This window comes from Serinus canaria, chromosome 5 (genome assembly GCF_022539315.1).
Source record: "Serinus canaria isolate serCan28SL12 chromosome 5, serCan2020, whole genome shotgun sequence".
Classification (NCBI taxonomy): domain Eukaryota; kingdom Metazoa; phylum Chordata; class Aves; order Passeriformes; family Fringillidae; genus Serinus; species Serinus canaria.
The window spans coordinates 15,544,903-15,567,183 of NC_066319.1; the positions used below are offsets into that span (position 1 = coordinate 15,544,903).

General features: G+C 49.0%; 1 protein-coding gene across 1 annotated transcript; it reads left to right on the forward strand.

Annotated features, from left to right (window-relative positions):
• The first annotated feature begins 7,299 nt into the window (after positions 1-7,299).
• On the forward strand, positions 7,300-9,845 carry INS (insulin). The gene is made up of 2 exons (XM_009102195.4): positions 7,300-7,504; positions 9,709-9,845. The coding sequence occupies exons 1-2, from the start codon at positions 7,318-7,320 to the stop codon at positions 9,843-9,845; spliced, it is 324 nt and encodes a 107-aa protein (XP_009100443.3). The 5' UTR covers positions 7,300-7,317.
• Positions 9,846-22,281: the final 12,436 nt, after the last annotated feature.

The following is a 22,281-nucleotide window of genomic DNA, read 5'->3' on the forward strand; positions in this document are numbered from 1 at the left end:
CAACTGCTTTTCAAACTCGTGATACAAAGATTTGAATTAAACCTGAACTACAGCAATGCAAGACTGAACAGACTTAATGGTGAACTCCATTCTCTGATGGATTTAAGGCCTGTCCTCATTGATTTTTCTGGAGATATAATGACACAAAATCCTTTTTTTTTACTCCCGACATTTGTTCTACTTGGTATCTTGTGATTATTTTCACTGGGCACAGCAGGGTGAATTGATCTAAAAAATATTTTCAGGGATGGTGAAGGATTAAGTATCTTGCACAGATATTTCAATGCAACAGTTGTTACCAAGGACTGTGAGAGAAAAACAGGGTGGGGTAAGGGAGTTGTTCATTTTCCTTCCACTAAGGTCAGCCTTAAATAACTCTCCCACCTCCCTCGGAGGCTGAGACAAGATAATAAGACAAAAATGTCAGAGCAAAGCACGGGGCCCCTCTATTTACAGCAAAGGCCAAATCGCTAACCAACAGATCGGAGCTTGCTTTCTAAACACCGATAAGCGGCAACTTTGAATTAACAGCCCCGGTTCCTCTGCCGCTGTAAATCAGCCTGACCCCGAGTGCCCGCAGCACCCCAGGGCCTCCCCCCAGCCAGGGGCTCTCCAGCAGCAGGAGGGGGCTGCAGCAGTGGGCTTAACCCTCCCGGCCCTGGAGATCCCTGTGCCTGGCTCCAAACACCCCCCTTTCTCCCCCTGCCCAGCCCCCTATCACTAACAAGCCTTATCAGCAGGATTTACACCTCCTTGTCTAGAAACCCATAGGAAAGCCTATGGGCTAGTTACCGATGTGCATCCAAATCCCTAAAGTAGCTTTAAGTGCTCAAAACAATCCACTTACCCAGCGATAATTAATGGTATCAGAGCCGGGAGTTCCCGTTCCCTGGCAGGGGAGATCACAGCACACTACAGTGGGGTCTGGCCGGCCACAAGCAGGAAAAGGGGCAGCCCTTCTGCAAGTCCTCGGCACCTCCTGGCCCCAGTGGAGCATCCTGGGAGTGAGGAACGACAGTGCCAGGAAGATGGATGGCTGGGAGCAGCCACAGCTCGTAAGAGCAATGGTGAGCTGGGTTTTTTTCAGTTCCAGATGCAGTGCTGGGAAAGGTGCTTTGGCACAGAGCAGCTGGCAAAACACCAAATGCCACATGGATGATGCTGTAGGAGTGAGGGAGAAGGAGGAAAAAAATCACAGCTCCTGTCTCAGGTCCCAACCCAGCTGGAGGAACCTGAAGTGCTGAAGCTCGAGGTATACCCTGTGAAGGTGAAGGAGCAAGCAGCACCTCCAGAAGTCATGGAGAAAATGGGGTTTTAGGTCAATGTGCAGTGGCTAAAAACACAGATGTCTGTGACACAATGATTTATTTTCAATCCATGAGGCCACTTTACAGCTGGGACAGATCCAGTCTGAGCCAGTAAAAAACATTCCTTTCTTTTTGGCATTTCCCTCCTTACCCTCTTGATGCTTTGACTGCTTATAGTACCCAGTTTTAGCACTTTCTGCTGTGTCTGCCCATCCTTTCCAGCACCATGACCAAGGACCAGGTCATCCTCTCTTCTGTTTCACCAAAAGCTTCTCCCGGTCCAAAGGGCACCTGTGATGCCACCTGCTGTGGAAGCCATGGTGGTGGCACTATGGGACTTCAGTGCCTACAGTTTTGGACACTGGAGAAACCCCCCTGGCAGACTCAATGTCCCCCCTCATGGCTGTTTCCTGAGGACTGGGTCAAGATCCTTTCTGTTTGTTCTCGTGGACTTGACGACACAAGGACAGATGCGGTATCAGTGCTGAAAATGGGTATTTTTAGATTGGTGCTGATCAGGCTACTTTTCCAGTGCTCCTCCACTCAGTGGAAGTTATTTGTTACTTTTGTTTCTCAGTACTTGTCCTCTGGCAGGTTGTCAGCACCTCTTCTAATGTTTCTCCATCTCCACCAAGGATTACTTTTGGGCCATTAATAGCCACAGATTTAATCTTCTCCTCATTGATAAACAAACTAATTTGTTCTGCTGCGTCTGCTAATAGCTGTTTCTAGGAACTAATAACAGCTCTTAGGTGCTATTTTCTTCTTTACCTTCTCAAAAAACATGTGGCTGCTAATATTTTCATAGGGTTAAAAGAAGCATAGCTGGTTTTTCCATCTCTATTTATAACATTGCATATGCTCTTCCCAGAGTGGATGGGAAAGATTTTGGGAGCTTGACTCTGGAGATCATTAAATTTTGGTCAAGCTTACTTGGGCAGCTGCACTTGTGGAGAGGTTTGAGCCTGCAGAGGCCAGCGGGACTTGAAGAGGGTGCAACCAAACTGATTTGTAAATTCTGTGGTCCCTGGTGAGCTGGGCTTGCCAAACTCACCATTTCCCTGTGAGAGGCATTATGCACTCAGGAGGGGTGGCCAGAGGGTTTGAGCCTCAGGAGGCTGTTTTCAGAGCTGCAGCACACCTGGGAACCTCCCTTGTTCTCTAAGGAAATCTACTGTCTCTTTGGAATTGCCAACTGCATCTTCTGCCAGTGAGCTGCATCTCCAGGGGTGTGCCTGTGCTCACAGTGCTCTCTGCTCCTTGCAGCCAGCCCAGAGCTGATGGGAATTGATGGCTCAGACCTGCTTGGCTACACTGAGCTTTGGCACACCCCCCTGCTCTTTCATAAACCCATCCTTTGTGCTCTATGCGTTAGGATAATATCCCTGGTCTGGAAGAGCCTGGAAAGTTGTGAAGTCCTCAGTCCAGCAGGAGCACCTTGCTTGAGCCTGGTGGCCAGTGGGGCAGTGGGGGTGGCTCACACGGCCCCCAGCCAGGCAGCTGCCTGCATTCGCTTATGGAAGCAGCCGAGATTACTTGTATCGAAGCGGGCACCCTCCTGCTCTGCTTGCACAATGCCCCCTCTGAAGCAAGGGCATCTCTCATGGTGTGACTCCAGATAAGCCAAGGACTCACCCTTTGCTACAGCAGCCCCTTCTCTCCCCAAGGCAGCGCACCTTTGCAGGCATCTTTGCAAATACTCCCAGAATTAATCCCCCTCCTCAGGGCCAGATCACCTCCCTGCCCTTTATCTCACACCAGTGCCACTGTGCATGTGCTTGGACACGTCCCTGGGAGCAATGCAGCTGGAAACCAGGTGGAAACAGGGAGCACCAAGGATGCTGGTCACCCCCAAAACCTGCTCTTGGGAGTGCAGATTCCTCAGGGTGACTGGGGCTGTGTTCCAGCAGGCTGCTGGCACAGGGCAGATGATCACTGGGGCGGTTTGCTTCAAAAGCCCCTGAATTCACCCCACAGGGAAGAGGAGCCTGTGGTCACTGTGTGTGGATCCCTGCTGCTCTTCTGGGACAATGCACACGTGGGCGTGGGAAGGACAGTGGCAGTGGCCACAGGGCATCAGAGCAGCAAGGGGGATGTGGGTGGTATTTTGGGGTCCCTGGGTGCTGAGAACTCACTTGGCTCCAGCCCCGACCTTTGCTGTCACTAAGACTTGCACAAACTTGTAATTGTTAACTAGTTCCCTGTAGTGGGCTTGTTATTTTTTCAGGAGCGGGTCTGAAAATGCGAGACATCTACAGTAGTAAAGATTTTATTGTGCTGGCAGCAGACTGTAAAACTCGATTACATGGCACTGGGGATTGCCTAAACCTTGTTCCCACTGATGCAACTGCTCAGGCTTGGGGAGGATGTGAGGAAGGGAGGTGGTTTTGAGTCACGTCTGGAGGTGCTTTAGCATGAAGGGCAGGAGCAGCCCACTCCCACCCAGCTGCTCCCACCCTTCAGCCAAGAGAGCCCAATGTGGACCTGAGGATCTGGGGGGATCACAGGAGCCCTGCATAGCTGAAACAATGGATGAGTGCTTGGCTCATCACTGCCTAATGACATGAAAGCCATGGGGAAGCCCAGCTTGGAAGGAGTAAGCGGAGATTTTTCTGTAGAAAAAGCTTTTCCATCGAGAAATGGGCTCCCCTGTTGGCCCCCTCTCTCAGTTCACTGCTGACATGGGAGTTTTCCCTCTAAGACAAAACTTTCCGCAGTTTGTATCCGTTTTATATCCATTTATATGACTGCTAGCATTTTTCATATTCCAGAGGACCATTTATGGTAAGAAAATACGTTTTCCAATAAATAATCAAAGTGATCATATTTTGGAAGGGGAAAAAAATCGTAGTAGGAAACTTTTGGGAAAAAAAAAAAATTGGTCTGTGCTGAACATTGAGCCAGCATGATATCTTTTTTCCTTCCAATAAATCTTCTGGCTTATTTCTGTACCCAAACTACAGTGAGCCAAGAGGAATTCCTGAACGCTCGGGTACAGTCAGCCCTTCCCTGGCTGCGGCATGCTGCAGGAATGCCACCAGCTTTTTGAAGTTACCTCCAGGATTTGGTTAGCCGAGAGTAAGGGAAGCATCAGGCTAAGACCATGGCACTTTCAAAGCAAAAGAAAGCAGCTTCCTTTGTGACATCAGTGGTGTAAGCCTCAGGGAAGGGGAGAGTCAGGCAGGGAAGCTGCCTGGAAGAGAGACAATAGTGGATGGAGGAGTCTCCTTACAAAGCCCCTCTGTCAATAATACTCGAGTTCAGGTGAGCTCAGGTAACATTCAAAAGTGCAAGCAGGAAAGCTGTAGATGGCAAATCTCAGCATGTGATTAACCTGGGGAACACCCTGCCCAGGAGCCTTTCCAAGGCAATCACCTGACTGAGGTCGGTTGTACCTGGAGCAGTTGAAACTGCAGTCAGCAGTGCCTGATGACTGCAGGCAAATGATTGCCAAGGGGATCTGGAGGACAATTCTGAGGGGTGTCCTCTCTGTGTGAGATTCCAGGTGCAAGGTCCCTGCTCTGCAGGAAGCATGAGTCAGACAAAACTTCTGCTCTAGGCTCTGGCAACCTACTTTAGTTGGGGTAAAATGCCAGGTTTCATCCTAGGCAGCTGCTAATTCCCCACTAATTTACCCAGTAGTAAGAAGGTCTCAGTAAGTGAATTCCCTGAACTCCTGTCTTGCTGAAACCTGAGCCCCTCTCCATGGGTATACCACTAGGTCATTCAAGTACATCTAATATCTTTTTTTGAGGGGAAGAGAGGCAGAGATAGTGTTACACATTGTGCAGAAATGCTATTAGCTGTAGTTGAGCATCACAACTTGGATTTATTAGCAGGGGCCTGAGAGACCTACATGGCAGGGATGTAACTGATAACCTTGTCTTGCATCCGTTTGAGCAAATGGGTCCTGTCCCTGTGTGCTCATCAGAGATTTAGCGCTTCTCATGAGCTTTTTTGCAATCACAGTCATTTAGCAAACATATGATACTTCACACTCACAGCCCTGACAGGGGCATATGGCACTTCCTACCTCCTAAATGTTGATGGATGGAACTGCTTTGACTATTCAAGGAATCAAAGGCCTGGTTGGAACCTCAAGGCCCTGCGTTGATTTTGGTGAACTGCCTTCTGATTTGTCCTGTGCATGGAGAATCAGGCTTGTTCCAAGTTAAACAAGCAAGAGACTTCAAATGGATGAAAATGTCTCCTACTCAGTGGTCCTGAACACTTGAAATCTCAAAAGCTGGAGCAATGGGAAGTTTGAAGATGATCTCATTCCCAGCATTGAAAATGTGCCTTTTCAGGCAGAAAAAAAAAAAAAAAAGGAGAAAAGAAAAGAAAGTATGCTTTAAGCAGAATAAAGTACAAGTTGGCTATTGGTGGCAGAAAAGTTAAGCACAAAGGTACTCAAAACTTGTATGATGTTGTGAAAAAGAGCAAGAGGTAGATCTGTTGCCAAAATCAGACCCATAAAAGCCAGTGGGCCACTGCTGACCCACCATCTATCTCCTCTTAAAAGCAAACTTAGCAGCCAGGATGGAGATAATCAGATATCTCCTGGTTTTCACTGGGATTTACCAGAAATGTTTCTTGGTGGTGAAGACCCCATTTTGGACAGAGCCCCAGCAAGAAGAGCTGAGGTGCTCAGAGCTCCCAGCTGCACATGGCAGAGACTGAGCCTTTACTCTGCTTAATCCCAAACAGGAATGTGAAGGGACAGGTAAAGAGGGAACCTGCCTTTCAGTGGGAGAAGGGAAAAAGACTTATTTTTTTTCACTACACAGTTTCAAATGTTCAGACTCTGGCCCTGTGCTGAGCCAAAACGACCACCCAAGGTCTCCTGCAAAATGCAGATGTTATTCCTCCCCCTGCCCAAGCCGTGGACACGTGTCTCTGGCTGAGCACCGCGTGGCCAGTGAGCCCGAGCACAATAATGTGTTTTCCGTCTCCTGACACCTGACAGTGGCATGATTTCACCAACCACTTGGTCCCACTGCTGCATACTTTCCAAGGCGATAAAAATCAAACAGATTAACATGTTTGCTTTTAATTTTACATTTTAGAAGCAGCTGTTGAACCACCTCAATGGCAACAGTGTCTATTGCCAGCATTAGTGTCATTAGTAGTCATTGCAGCTGTAATAGCACCATTATCTCCTGCTAAAAGGGTCACTGATGGCTTGGGACAGAGCTCCGGGAAGTGAAAAGGGCAGACTAAATGAGATGGAAACAGCAAACAGTTGCTTCTGTCTTGACTTGCATAAAGACCTGCGAATGCTATGCAGAGGGAAATTAATTTGCACAAGTAGCAAAAATTTTGGCTGGAGTGTCATCAAGGAGGAGGGGCTCTTGGTGGCTCTCTTGTCACTTGGGCTAACGTAAAGCATATAAATATGGGAAAGAGAGAATGGGGACATCACTACCAACCATCTTCATCCCTCAGAGTGAACTTCTCTCCACCTCTTGCTGCCGCCTCTTGGGTAAGTTGGATTGCCTCACTTTTACTTTCTACCTGTTGTGCAGACCTGTCTTCTTAAGTTGATGAAGCAGGCAGTGACAATTGTCATTGACCCAAGAAAATGAGGCCTCCAAAGGTCTTTGAGGAGATTGTGCTGGTTTTGGGCCATCATCACATTTTACAGCCCCTTCTGAATGGGCAGAGAGGGTTTTTCCTCTGAAGGCTCTGCTGATCTTGGCTCTCCAGGGCATGTGAGAGCTTGGTGGGATGACTCTACCAGACTTTTCAGGCAAGACAGTAGGGAGCCTGAGGCTGATGGAGCATGGAGATGGACTTATGGTTATAGTCAGTAGTCGTTTACTGTCACTTGTAAATCCTGGTGCAGAAAGCTCTCTTCCTTCTCAGACTATAAGGTCCATCTCCTACTTGGGTCTCATTTCCTTGCCAGAGGATCTGAAAGATGCAAGATGCTTGACTACAACCTATTTTTACCTCCTAGACTTTCCTGTGTCTGCTCTTCCTCTTATCCCTAGGCCTCAGCCAGCCCAGCATGGCTCTCTGGATCCGATCTCTGCCCCTCCTGGCCCTGCTGGCCCTCTCGGGCCCCGGGAGCAGCCACGCCGCTGTCAACCAGCACCTCTGCGGCTCCCACCTGGTGGAAGCCCTGTACCTGGTCTGTGGGGAGCGCGGCTTCTTCTACCAGCCCAAAGCCCGGCGGGACGTCGAGCAGCCCCTGGGTAAGTGGGGCTGACCCATGCAGCAGCCGCCTGTCTCTGACAGTGACACCGGGAATGTCCTCCGTGGGGAATGCCAGGAATACCTTCGGCATACCGACAGCCTCACGGTTGCCAGTGAAAAGCTCTTCAGGTTAAAAAGGCAGATGAGAGGGCGGGCAGGGAGAGAGGATTTATGAGGCAAAAGGAATTGGGCCTGGAAGCTCAGACTCATCTATTTCTTTGTGTGGTTGTTACACCTGGGAGTGTTCATAGAAAATAAAGGCGGGAGGAACTCAATAAGCCTCTTTCTGCCCCAGGACAGGATCCCCATTGTTGTCCCCATTCTATTTCTCAGCCATGTTTGTCTGCTATGTTCATAAAAACCTCCAGAGAGAAAGCTTCCTCTGCCTTCTGGAGCTGCCCATTCCCAAGCTTAGCTGACCTTCTTCTTGAGGATTTCTTCCCAATATCTAACCTGAACATCCCTTGCTGCAAATTATTTCTTGTCTTCTCATTAGTGTACAGGGGGAAGAGCCTAGTTCTTTCATCTTTATGATTGTTTTTCAAAATATTGGAACGCTGTTCCCATGTCTAGTTTTGACCTCTCCTCAGCTGCACAATCTTGCTGCCTTCCTAGGTCATATTTTCTCGATCTCTAAACATGCATTTGTCCGCATCCTTGCTGGCTGGTGAGGCCTGGAGAAGCACATTGAATATTCTGTCTTCCAAGCTTCTAATCAAGACTGTGAATAGATGAAGAAGAGACCCCTGTGCAAATTGCATCCATTTCAATCCTCTCATTTCAAGATCGACCTTCACTTAACATCCCCTGACTGCAATACATCTCTCCCACCATTTCTCTTCCCATCACACACTGTTTTCATTTATATCCAATTCTCTCTCCTGTATGTAACCACCCTGTGAAATAGTCTTAGGGGTCTTTGTAAGGTGAAACAAGACAATGCCCTAGCAGAGGGTTTGTCCATGATTTGTTCGGGATGTCATTTGTTCCATTCTCTAATTATTCATTTCTGGAGTTCACTGTAAGTGGATTGGAGGTTTCATTAGCCAAACTACCTAAATACAGCACAGAGAATTCTAATCGTGCCAACAAGAATGCAAGTATTTGAGGATTTTCTACCTTTTTTTCCAGCACTTTTGCCTGAGCCACCACCTCTTTGTCATACAATCTGGTTATGTTTACAGTCTGCTCACAGCTGGCTTGAAGGATGAAGACAAGTAAATCACGAAACTTTGACTAGCTATTTCCTCTTCTACTTAACATTGGACCAAATTTTTCCCAAATTTCCCTTCTAGCACACTAGCATAATGATTTTGTGTTACTCTTGTGCCTTGCTCATTGCCTCACGCTTCGGGGGCTTGGGGATTTCGCATCTTGTACTCTACTTGTATTGCCCTAGAAACCACATCTCATTCTCACTTTCCAGGCATTTTCTCTTTGCTGTTAAGGGCTCTTTTCTTCCTGCAGAAAAAACTCACTGATTTATTTGCCATTTTCCATATTTTCACTGGGCAACTAAAACCTGAACAGATCTGTGCACAAGTTTTCAAGTTCTCACCAGCAAATAATCATTCTGTTGAGTGTTATCTGTGTCCAAATACCCTAATTTATCACTGCTTCTAAAAACTTGCCCCCAGCTGTGAACACAGACATACACAAATGCTTTTGCTGTCAGCTTGGGGCTATATCCAGGCAGCCAACTGAATCAGGCTGTTCAGGAACAGCTGGGAAATGCACCCAGCCTCAGAACTGGACTGTCCCTGCAATGCCACAAACATCCCAGTTGTCTGCCCAGGCTCCCAGAAGAGTGGGTAACTGCCTAAGGGCTCTGCAGTCCCAAACTCTTCTCTATAGACAATCCCATTTTTACATCTCACTTACTAGTTGCTCACCCCAGGGAAGGCTCAGAATTTCTCTTCTTCTCCACACAGCTTCCCCAATAAAGCCTCTGTATCCCTTTATCCCTCACGCTGCCAATAGTCACTCAGCTTGGCATCTGCTGGACACCACAGGATTATTTTGGGAGAGAAAACAGGGTGCTACAAACAGCACCAACCTGGGGAAACCCGTGCAACTTCCTTCCCATTTTCCAGCCAACTCTGGATTGAAAATCTGGTGCCTGCTAAGGGGGTGTCTGCAGGGCTCAAGAGCCAGGGCTGGTGCCATGTGATGTCCCACAACTTCTCTTCTTCTCCCCTGGCAGTGAGCGGTCCCTTGCACGGAGAGCTGGGAGAGCTGCCCTTCCAGCAGGAGGAGTTTGAGAAAGTGAAGCGAGGGATCGTCGAGCAATGCTGCCACAACACCTGCTCCCTCTACCAGCTGGAAAACTACTGCAATTAGGGGCAGGGCTGGGCTGGGGAGCCCGTGGGCTGTGGGCAGAAACATGCACTTACGCTACTGCACCTTCAAAGCAATTGAATAAATGTTGTGGATCTCTTGGAAGGTTCATGTTCTCTCTGGTTCATGTGTCCACATCTTTTTGTCTGCTTTAGAGTGTCAGTGTCCATGCTTGGGTAGAGCACTTTTCAGCCATCACTTCAGATTATCCTTCTGCCACACGAATGACCTCCATGGGAATGAGGGAGGGAAGGGTATTACACAGATTTGGAGCAGGTATATGGAGCATCCGGCACACCCAGTGCTTGGAGAACCAGAAGGAGAAGGCAAAGAGGTTTAAACAAGACTTCTCTTGCTAGGGAAACATTACATCTGTAACAATGTCATGCTGGTCAGCTTCCTGCAGTTCACAGCCCAAATATAGCCAGGCAGCTGGAGACTGAACTTCCTCAGCTACATAATGGAAACAGTAAAGATTAGGCAAAGAATTATGTCACCTATTCATTGTACTCAGAAAAAATCATGGATGACCACCATGGCCAATTCAGAAAGTGTGTCTAGTTCCTACTTGTGCTCGTGGGAAGCCCAGGGAGAGCCCCTGCTGTGGGATGTGCTTGTTGTTCACAAGGATATCACAAGCCATGTACTGAAAGTGAATTTAATCCAAGAAGGAGTTTTGAATCTATCGGCCATGTGCTGGGCAGTATCCTTGCTCCTGGTGCTGCAAACCTCTTTCAAGTATCTGGTCCCAGAATTGCCCCTTTCCATGAGGAAAACCTGCCCAGCGGTGCCAGCTGGCCAGAGTGTCCCAGAGCGTAGGGAAGGGCTCTATTCCCTCTGCCGAGGGACTCCCGTGGCACTCTGCTGAAAGCCGTGCAGAGGGGCTCCGTGGGATGGGCTCAGCCTGGCAGAGGTGACAGCAGCAGCCAGGGCTGCATTTTGCTGGTGACAGATTTTGAAAGTTGGTCTGAGAGGAGCCTGTGGTTTTAACAGCCTCATTTCCCAAACCAGTTCCGACTGCCTCCAGTGGAGCTGCACAGATGGAAGCTGCCATCTCATCCCTGCCAGGATGCAGTACTCCCAATCCTATCGCAAGCACAAAACTGGCCAAACCACTACAAACTGAAAGGCTGGAAGAGCAGCTGGATGAGCTGCTGAAAAGAAAATACAGACATAAAGAATGAAATCAGAAAGCACTCATGATTCCCCGTGGCGACCTCCCATACAAATTCCCTTGATGCAGCCAAAAGCTGTCTCAAGGTGGCCTCCTCCTGCAGGTGCCACACCAGTGCTGCAGTGCTCCTCAGCCAGTCCTGCTCTCCCTGACCACCTTTTCATCCCTCTCCATCACCCCTTCTGCTGGGCCCCACTGAATATTCCCAGCAGCAGAGTTTTCAACTGTGACAAGCAGCTTCAGGCCAAAATCATGTGGTTATGAAAGCACAGCAAGATATATTCTGTTCCTGAGCTACTTGGCTCCCACCAAACCTCACAGTGTATAGCTCCAGTGGTTTCTAGAGGGGACAACCTAGAAGCAATTCCTCTACCTATTCTGGTGAACCATGAGGTCAGGACAAGTGTTACTGGAGGAAAAAAAAAAAAAAAGAGAAAAGAGAAGAAAAAAAAAGCAGAGCTATTGGAGCTATTGCTCATTGTAAGGCCACCAACATATTCAGGCATGCAGCCAAGCACCAGCAATCTCATCCATCCAGGAGATACCACCCTGATCCAAAAGGCAGATGTTCAGGTCTGCTTGGATGTTCTTGAGGGAAAGGACATCCAGCCATGGTGGTTCCTCCATCTGGCACAGCCCTGTTTATCTGCTGTTTGCAAGCCCTGGCAGCGATGCTCTGCTCGGGTGAGGACAGCTCTTCAGAGATGCCCAGCTCATTTCCTGCCCTCTGCCATTGTTTGGTCTGATCCTTTGTTTGTTTGCTTTTTCTGAGTGCTCTCAATTAGGACTTGTTGGGAAATTGCAAATGCCACTTTTTCTGCTGGAAAATGTTGATTCATCAGGATCAGCACACCCCGCAGGACCGGACTGGTTTTAGCAAGGCAAGATTTGAAAGAATGAAGGGACAGAGAAGGTTTAGGTGCCTGCTCTTCATCCTCTGCCTCCAGTTGCCCAAGACCACAAGCCATCACCAGGCTCTGGGCTACTCAAGGGTGGATGCTTTTGCTTCGGCTGAAAGATTCCAGAAGGTGAGCACCCACGTCAGGGAGGGACAGATGGCCCCATGTCCAAGGTGTCTGACTCTGCAGAGCACATGAAGGTGCTGTTGCTTCCTTCCTCCCCAGAGCAAGAGCTGTCCTGGAGATGAGTGGACTACGGTGAGCTACGCTGCTCTCCAGGAGGTGCAGGAGAAAATAATGCATCAATTTTAAAGCTGTAGAAAGACTAAAAAAAAAAAAAAAAAAAGTTAAACACTTTTGCTTTCCAGAACTGAAAATAACAGAAAGGGCCAGCTCTTCACTTTTTAAAAGCTGCAGTAAGGTGAAGGCCAAAGGAGAACAAAGGTACTTTTTCCCCTTTTTCTGGAACTCCAGGGAAGAAGCCCTATGCATTTTCTACAATGGAGCACATGGCTCCCTGGCTTGCAAACGTGCTGCTGCTGGCTTGCCGACCCTGTGTTGTGGCAGGACAGGCAGCTTTAGCCCCCTCCCCACCTAAAGGTGTCCCTTTGTGTGGGTGTCCCAAAGGTCCTTCCCAACATCTTTAATGGTGGTCCAGGATGGAATTTCTTTATAAAGCCTCCCTCAATTCCTTGTGCCCTTGCTCAGGCCATTCCCTGTTCTCAGATGTGCTTGGGAGATGCCAGATTTTATGAATTCCTGCAGGAGAAATGATTCAAGGACAGGGAATGCCGCATCCACTGACCTCCCTCCCTACTTCTCCTCTTGCCAGGCTTTGCATTGTGATCTTTGGGAAGCAAATGCATCCAGTCCCCTTTATTCTGACTCAGCAGTTGCTCTGAAGTGATTTTTGCGGTAGCGGTGGGGCATCATGCCTGACTAAAATATCTTGGCTCTGCTACTCTTGCAACAAACTTCCAAAGGTCTCATGCTCGTGGTGGAGGGCAATTTGAAGAGAATGCAAATAAAGGCTTTGGTTCATTCATGCTTCTTGAATAGAGAATAGAAAGCTGAGCCGCAGAGGGGATTGCAAGGCAAATTCCTTGGGCTGCTGAGTTGTTAACACTGCCTAGAAAAGAAAGGACCGAAGTTGCCCCTGTCTGCCACGTGCACCAACCCTCATCCAAAAGGGCAGCGCTACGGTTTCCAGGAAAAGGGAGTGACACACACAGAAATGGGAATGAGGGGAGCCTCTGCAGGGTCTGCACTGGCCGTTGGGTCCCTGGTGGTTGGGGATCAGATCATGTCCTCCAGGTTGCTAGATGAGCTCTGCTGTTCCAGTTTATCTGGAGAGGAAGGGAAGGCTGCCACTTTCCTGGAGCTAATCCGACTCTATTATTTCCTTTCCGGGAAACCACAGATAGAGAGCTCTCTGTTACTCTGAGAATTTAAGACATCCCCTTTAAGAAATAGCCAGACTATATTCTGGGATTTATTTCTTTTTAACCATCTTATCAGCATTTTAGGAAATTTTAAACCTGCTTGCAGCGTCTCTCCTTATCTGCAGAGTGATTCCTAACAACAGACTTGCAGCAATGACTTGAGTTGGAAAGCATGCACTGAGCAGATTCTGTGTTAAGACCTCAAATTCACTCTGGTTTAGACCAACCTCACCAAAGACACCTATCTTGAACAAAAAATAGTCTTTCTTCCTTCTCCTTTCACTCTGGGCAGGAAGAAAACTTTAGGTCAGGCTATAAATTGATCTGGAAAGTCACTGCCAGCACATTGTCGCTGGCTGAATTATTCCTGCATGCTGTGGGGAGGAGAGAGGCTGTTTTTTTCCAAGCCCAATGCCAGGCTGGCTCTCACATGCCCCCCAGTCCCATTGGGCAGAGCAGGCAGGAGCAGATCCAGGACAATAACGGGAAGCGAAGCAAGCCCGTAGGAGCACACAAGGAAATGATCTGAGCTTCAATCATTTCCCCCCATCCCTCAATCCTTTCCCTCCATTCCCAGTCATCTTCAGGACTGTCAAGAAAAGGTGGACAAACCTCCTGAACTCCTCCAACCTCCTTTCTGTTCCTGAAAAGAGACAGCCAAAATACCACTTTATTTATTTATGTTTTTCATGCCTGGTACATGCCAGGAGTGCCAGGATCTCCAGAATGCATGTGGTTGCTCACACTAAAATTTCCCACAAATGTTTTCAGATTTTGGAAGAAAATGGGTACCAGAAATAAATTTGGCTTTTGATTTCCAGGTTGTTGTCATTTGTTGTCGTTTGGGCTTTGTAATGCTGGATTTTGGCAGTGGGAATGTTTTACATAACTGCCAACTTCTGAAATGTAACTTTTCGTCAGAAAATAATGCAGCTTCCTCTTTTCTAATCAGAAAACGGAAAATCAAGTATAAATGACACCACCCACCCTATACTGACGAGAAACCATTCTGTGGAAGTTTCAATGGAAAAAATTCTACCCTTTTTTCCCCTTATCAGAAACCTCCTCCACTTTGGAGTCTGAGACCCAGCAGGGTCCTGGCTCTGCAGACTTCCCTGCCAGTGGGTCTTGCACACCCAAGTTTCAAGCCTTTCCTATGTGTTTTGGGAGATTTTTAAAACTTATCCCAAAAAAATGCTGTCTTGGCCGCTGGATTTCTACTGATTTCAGTGGCAAGAAAAAGAAATCACCAAGTGAAAAAGTCAAAGCACATCCAGGCTGCACACCACAGCCTGCTCCTCTCCTGCAGCCTAAACCTGGCCACATTTTTTTCCAAAAGCTGGCACCTCATCTGAAAATAATGAATTTCAATCCCAAATAAGGAAAAAAAACCCATGTCCCTATGAAATTCTGATGAACTATGGAGAGGTTATTTTTCAGTCCTAGTCCTGGTGCAGATGTTCTGAGGCAGGTGTTCAATGTGCAAACCTTTGCTCCTGTGGCAATTTGGCTCACCAAACCACGGGCGCTTCTCTCAGGTGTGGGAGCCGTGACAGGGAGGGGATGAGGTCACCCTTCAGTCCCTGCACCCAGGGTGCAGAGGGGTCATCTGGCTCAGCCTGGCTTATGCCTTAAGCCTGGGGGAGGACCACCAAGGGCTGAAGTCCTTCTTGTTAGGCATTCCTCCAGCAGCAGCTCCTTTGCCCTGAAAGATCCCTGACCTCACCTCAGGAACAGTGAGCAGCACTGAGCACTGACATCATGCCCATTTTTCCTTTGTGATTTTGACTACAGAGCCTGCATATCATTCTCAGGATGCTTGCCCTTCCTCACCCTGTGGAGCTGTTGCTTTGACTGCCCCATTTCTCTGTGCATCCCATTTAAGAACACAGGACTGGGAGCAACTTCCAAGCCAGCTGCCTTGTTCCTTGCTAACCTCACATCACTGCCTCCTTCATCTCCAAAAAACTGACATCCCAAGTTCTCCCTTTAGCCTGTATGCAGTTTTAGTTTCTGGAACCTTTCCTGAGGAATTCATCCTCTCCTGTTGGGCTTCACAGTGCTCACAACCTGGAAAAGATCCCGATGTTTCACATATCTGTTCAGAGCAAAGCAATTACCCGTGGTTCTGTCACTGATATAGGGCAACGCAAAAATGTTGGGAATCTGTTAAAGCCGGATTCCTGCGCCGGCTTTCCCTTCTCCTGCAGTCCCGGCTGCTGCCAGGGGATGGAGCGCAGGTCAGCCCACAGCTGGATCTGCAACCCTGCCTGCAGCTGCCTGGCACCACCGTCCAGGGCAGGGCACGGTGGCACGGGCACCGGGGACCCGCAAAAATAGGGGAGAAAGACTGATAACTACAGGCCGTGCTGGAGAAAAACTCCCCGGAGGTGTGATGCTGGAGTAAGGCTTTGCACCGAGGCCATGGCACCGGCAGAGTTGGGGCAGCCAGGAGATGGCTGGAGCAATGGAAACAACCTGCCTGTGAACCCACAGGCTGCTCCCGGCGTGGCCAGAGACCTGCAGTGGGGATGGGCTGGGTTGCCGATGCTGCTCTTGCTCTTCTCTTTGTTTAAAGGTTGTTTTCCTTCAAGGGAGATTTTGGTTGCCTTTCTGAACCTCCTTGGAGCTGGGACCTCCAGCCTGGCTCTCACAGCCCAGGGCACACTCACACCAGTTCAGCCTGCAGCCCACCTCCTTTCTGTGCGCTCTGCCCAATATTTCCTCTGGTGCAGCAGAGACCCACGACCCGTTTTGGGTTGCTTGGGCTTGTGCTTTCAAGTCACAAATCACCTTTTTGAGCAGACCAAGGTTTAGGTCTGCAATAATTTAGGTCTGCAGCTGCAAAGAGCCTGTGCTGTGCAGCAACAGCTTGGGCTGTTGTGGCACAGGCACTGAAGGGCTGCCAGAGCACAGATACGTGTCCTGAATGAAACACTGCAGTTCCAAACTGGGACATCTCCCCACCCAGCTTTGGGATCCTGCTCCTCATCCTTGGCCATGACGCAGCTTTGAGCAGCTATTCTGCTGCTGGGGACAGCCACTAGCCCAGCCAGCACCTCCTCACGGGGGATGAGGCCCGAATGAGGGCTATGGAATGATGCTACAGCCAGCAGAGGGAGTGCTCAGAGCTTCAGGATGCACAGGGACAGCTTGGGAAGTGCCGAGAAAATGTACTGAACCCAAGGCGGGAGCGATGGGGTGCTGAAACAAAGCTTCTCCCTGGCTCAGCTGCCAGCCTGGTGAGGCTCAGCTCTGAGAGGATGGGGAAATGGATCTGCCTGGAAATGAACCCTCCTGGAAACCTCGGGTACTGGATGAGCCAGAGATGAGGATCCGCCATGAGAGAACACAATGCTTGAGCCTCTTTGACTCGAGGAATTTTGCAGAACCTGTTCTAAACTGCCAAATGAAATCCCCCCATTCATTCAGTTCTGGTTTTGGGCTCTTAACTTTGGGCTCTGGGCTTTCCAAATGAAGTCATTGCTGCATCTCAATTAGTAAGGAGCTATCCCTACAGCATTTTATTTCCAAAGCAATTGTTCTTGTGCCTCACAGAGGTGCTGGAATCAGGAGGCAGTCTGTGGGCTGGGAGTTGTGGGAAGCTTAGGCTTGACTCTGCCCACCAAATGAATATTTTAAGCAAATCTTCATTTGATTTTAGGCCAAACAGAGCAATTTATATTAGTTTAGTGAATTAAAGACTTAACATCTGGCAATATCTGTAACAGTCTCTTAAATTATTCTCCAGGAAATGCCTCAGTGGTGGCGGGGGCTCTCCACTCACACACAATATTAGAAATATAATTAGTTTCCCAAATGCACACCATCAAAGACACATGCCTGGCCCTTTCCTAAATGTTTGGATTCCCCAGATTTTTAAATGAAGGCCTTTCAAGCACCAATGGGCAATTTTGCAACTCATCTCTAAGCAGATCAATAACTAAAAGCAATGTAATGAAGTCAGGTGTCTCTGGATTGTGTTAGGACAAGCCCATGAGGGGATTCTGATGTGGATGAGATAAATGCCATTAAATCACTTGCAGGGTGAGGTTTAAGTGGGGAAAGCCTAGCACTGAGTGTTGGGAAGGTGTTGTGCATGGTGAGTCCCACCGTGGGCTGATTAACACTGCATGCAAACCCTGCTGCAAGCCTGATAAAAGACAATGGGACACATTTTCACCACTAAATACATCAGGGATGAAAGGGAGCTGGGGGAAGAAGCAGAAAAGAGCACCAGGAATGACCTGATCTGCCTGAAACCTGCTTTTCTACTGGAGAGTAAGGAAGCTTGCCCTACATATCTGAAGAAAAACGTTGAGAGAGACTTGGTGGCAACCAAAGTGGTGGTTCTGAGAAGGGTCCTGATGGTGCACAGTGGCCAAATGCCTTCTGAGATTTAATGCCTAGAAGGTGAAGTTAAGCCCACCTGGACTGGAGTGGTGTTTGATGGGCAAGAGGCAGCTACTCAGAGGGACAGTCCAGCTGCCAGCAGCAAAGGTTTGTAGGGTTTGAATCAATGGAGGTGACACACGTTCGGTGGAACAGAGCCAACAAACCGAGCTAAGGCCAGGGAATGTCTCTGCTTGAACCCTCCCCTTTTGCAGACGTACCCCATTGCAGCTGAGATGTGGCAGTGAACCCTGCCACCAGCCCAGATCAAATGAGGAGAATAAATCCATAGGAAGGAAATGTTCCCTCCTACCTGCAGTTGCTTTCCAATTCAATCTTCCTTCCTGGTCAGGAGAACTCTCATGCAGCTCTGCAGAAGAAGACACTGTCCCTCAGACTCTGTCATGTGCAGCGAGTTGGTCCCAGCTTTTAGGTGGAGCTGCCTTGACCCAAGACAGCATGGTATTTTCAGCTTATAGTTACTCAAAATAGGTCTGAGAGGAAAGACAGCACTTGCTGGTGGTGTGGATGACTCCTTCAAAAGCTGAGCCTGTCTCAGTCACAGCAAACTGGGACTGGGAAGCCTTCATGAAGATGGAAGGGCCAGTCCTGTGATAGGTTCAATGGAGGAATAAGGGAAAAAAAGGTAATGCAAAATGGCTCAAGCAGTGATTCATTTGGACTTTTATTATTATTAACTTGAAATCAGCAAGAACAACCAAGTTGTCAGCAAATCCATTTTATATATGAACAGCCCTCTAAAATCAGTCTTAGATGGTTATATCCTCCACATGTGCTACAGCAAATCCCCTTTTTGACAACACCTGGTGGCTGGTGCAGAAGCAGGAGAAAACTCCATCCTGCAGAGAGGTGGGAGCTTTGGTGTGGGGCCTTTCCCCTTGACTGCCACACCCTGCCCCTGCAACCTGTGCTGCAAACGATTTTATTCAGATTTCATGTCTGAATGCCAAAGAGAGCATCCCCTGGGCAGCCCAGCAGAGATGTGGGCACTCACTGGGGCACACTGAGGTTCAGCACACCGGGTTTTTCTTGACAGAAACTTCTCATCAGGGCTGCAGGTCTCCCAGCTTCATAGCTGAGCTGTTCTTCCCCACTCTGTCTGGGAGTTGGGGCTTGCATGTTTTGCTTTACCTTCCTGACAAAGTCACAGACAGCAGCAGGGTGGCAGAGCTCAGGAACAGCCCGTGGGGGCTAGGGTTGTCTGTCAGAGAGCCCTGGAGCAGCTTGCATTATGAAAGAAAGGCTGTGTCTGGGAGGCTGGCTCTCCACAGCCTCTGCTGTGGCCATGCCAGAGAAGAGGCAGGTGGGAAAGCAGATGCTCTTTGGGTAAATGTGTGTCAGCAGTGTCTCCTCAGGCAGGTGTTGAACATTGGAGCCAGGCAGAGCACAGCCAGGTTGAACCCAGTGAAGTGTTTGGTCTGAGTGGTTCTTGCAGTCTCCTGCACCTCCACCTCCCACCCCACACCTAATTCTGCCTGGAACAGCTGGATTTGGGATGCAGAGATGCTGCAGCCTGCAAGAGAGCTCCATCCACCATCTGGGCTTAAGACCTCAGGAGATTCTTGCCCCCATCAGATGGTGTTGCAAAAGAAGCACGGGATCAATCCTGGTGCTGGAAACCAGTGGGCAGAGAGAGGTAGGACAGAGGCTGGCATGTTGGTGACCAGGAGCCATGTGGTAGTGGCAGGGATAAGAGCAACCCACAAGATGGGAACCAACACCAAAGCCCTCCAAGCATGGTGTGAGTGCCTTCCTCAGCCCCAGCTTTCTCGGTGGCCTTGTGCAGGTCACGTAGCCCACTTGCAAACTATCACCCTTCCCTGGATCTCACCCCCATGGGTTACCCATCAGCCAGGGCAAACCTTCAAAGCAGTTACTGAAGCTCAAGGGCTGTTTTCCATTTTATTGCAGGGATCTGGGGCTGTTTCCACTCTGATGACCAGAACCTGGCTTCAGCCACGGCTCTCCTGGCAGAATCATGCCCAGAAAAGCATGCCTAATTTAAAAGCCAAGTGCCAACATCCCAAGCTGGTTGTTTAGACTAAATGAAAGGTTTTCAGGAAAAAAAAACCAGTCTGACTTAAATTCCACCCCCCTTCCCCGGGAGATTACTCCCTATCTAGTGCCTCCCGAAGGTGGGAGCAAAGGCTCAGCAGTGAGTCATCCTTTACTCCGTGTGCCCCGGCAGTGCTATTACTGCTCTCATGTGGGTCTCTGGGAACGCGAGGGTGGCCGTGGGTGGCAGAAAGCGGCCAGGAAGCATCAGCCCAGAGTGGGTTTGCACCCCAACTGCACTGCTGCATGTGGGGGGAGCAGTGAGGCATCCCCAGAGATATCAGCCTCCCCAAGACAGCTCTGGCTCAGAGCAGGTAGGACCGACATGAGTGGGGTCTCAGTGGATTGGCATGGGAGCTGTTGAAACACCCCAGTGACTCAGACAAGTGATGCTCATTAATTAGGGAGTGAGGGTAGTACTCAGCCTGCCCAAATGGGCCCAAAGCCCCTGGGCTGACTCACTGGAAACAGTGAGGTTCCCCCAGAAAGGGATCCCAAAGCAGCTCATAGGAATCAGCAGTTGCAGGCACTCATCATCTTCAATGACAGGAGCTTGAGTGGGGCCCAGCAGGTTTGGCCTGAAATAATTCCCCACCTTGGTCCCTGGGATTTCTTGGAGGGAGAGCAAATTTCCTCTAAAAGGAAAGGGGATGCCTGCTACCCATTGCAGGACTTTTCTCTCTCCTTGTATCACGTGTGGAGACAAAGGAATTCATTCTATCTCTGGAAAACATTTTTTTTTTCTGCTTTGGATTAGGTTCATGGAGAAGAGATTGTTCCAGTCTGGCACCTCTTGTGGTTACTGTGCTTGTTTTGACTAAAAAACACCCGTGTGATCTCTACATATTTGAAATGGTTGCCTTTAATGCAAAAAAAAAAAAAAATCTAAACAAAAATCTCTGCAACATACTTTTGGCTGAAGCAAAAATTTCTTTGGCATGAAGATCTACCTGGTGGACTGAGATGGCTCAGCAAGAGACCCACCTGGAGAAATGAAGGGAGGCGAGGTGGCAGATTTGGAATAGGGACACGATTTCCATTATTGCCATTACACTTGCTGATCATTAGATATGTCCAGGTATTTGCATAGCGACAAGGGCTCACTACAGCCACCTCTCATAATTAGGGATGCCCTAAACTGGGACTAGCTGAAGTCAAAAGAATTATTTTCAGTAAGTTTTGTGTTGTCTCATTGAACATTTGCTGATGCAGGTGTTTCAATTACCCTCTGCTCCCACTGCCTCATCAGCACACCCTTGCAAGGGGCTCAGATAAAGGCAGAGGGGCTGTCACAGGCCTAGGGAGAGCCTTGCACACCAGCAGTGTCACAGGCAGGCAGGGAGTCACCTCCAGCTCATACAGGTCAGGCACCGAGGGTGTCATCCCATGAGCTCGGATGGCAGGGAACACAGCAGAGGTTAGGATCCCAGCGCCACGGGAGGGGGTTGACAGAGCCTGTATCACACATGGATTATGCAGGGAAAAGGAGCCTGTATCACACATGGATTATGCAGGGAAAAGGAGCCTGTATCACACATGGATTATGCAGGGAAAAGGAGCCTGTATCACACACGGATTATGCAGGGAAACGTTCGTTCGTGGGGGGTCTCCCTTGGCTGTGGTGATATCTTTCACTGCAGTTTTCTTTAAACTGTGGGGAAGTTGGATTAGGTGAGGAATTCCACAATTTCTTAGCTTTTCAAATAACATGTCTGCGATATCACCCAGTCTGACTTGAGCTCCCACCTGCCTTGGGAATTCAGTTAACCCTTTGCATGCTGGCTTCACAGAGGGCCTCTCTGGATCCTGCTATCTCTGGCTGATGAAGAGACGGGGACTCAAGTGACAGCACCGGAGTGGTGCTGGAAACAGGGGGTAGCATCTGAATCACCTGCCATTTGGCTCTACCTACTCAGACAAGCAGTCGCTTCCCCCTCAGCCCAAAAATACATTTGGACAGACACACTCACACACTCACACTCACACACTCACACATACACGCCTGCACGTGCTACGCAAGCATCCCACCTGCTGTTTTGAAAAGCTTACATGCATGAGGTTTTTGGGGAGGTTACCTTCCAAGCAATGAGTAATTAGCTCAGCAGTCTCAAGGGTCCTTCCCTGTGTGAGGTCTCCTGCTCCAGAAGTGCTGGGATCTCGGGAAAATCCTTGCCTCTCTCACCAGAGCCTTTCTGAAACACAGCTGGCACCATAAAAAGCCCTCCTCCCCATCACACAGGACTGTGTTATACCTACTTGCTTTGTGACACTAATGAGAGATGCCAACCCCAGCTATACACCTGTCCTTGAAGGAGAAATAGCTATGAGCTGGTGGCACCCCCAGGCCCACCCTGGCTGGGACCTGGCTCAGGGCACAATAGCCAGCTTGGCTCTGCCAGCACTACGCCACACTATTGCCACGCTCAGTGAATTTTTCAGCAGCAGAATATAAACAT

Bases quoted from the DNA above. Each gene is read 5' to 3' on its own strand.
- INS (XM_009102195.4), top strand. From the start codon at position 7,318: ATGGCTCTCTGGATCCGATCTCTGCCCCTCCTGGCCCTGCTGGCCCTC. The intron at 7,505-9,708 runs GTAAGTGGGGCT...CTCCCCTGGCAG, and splicing joins GGACGTCGAGCAGCCCCTGG to TGAGCGGTCCCTTGCACGGA.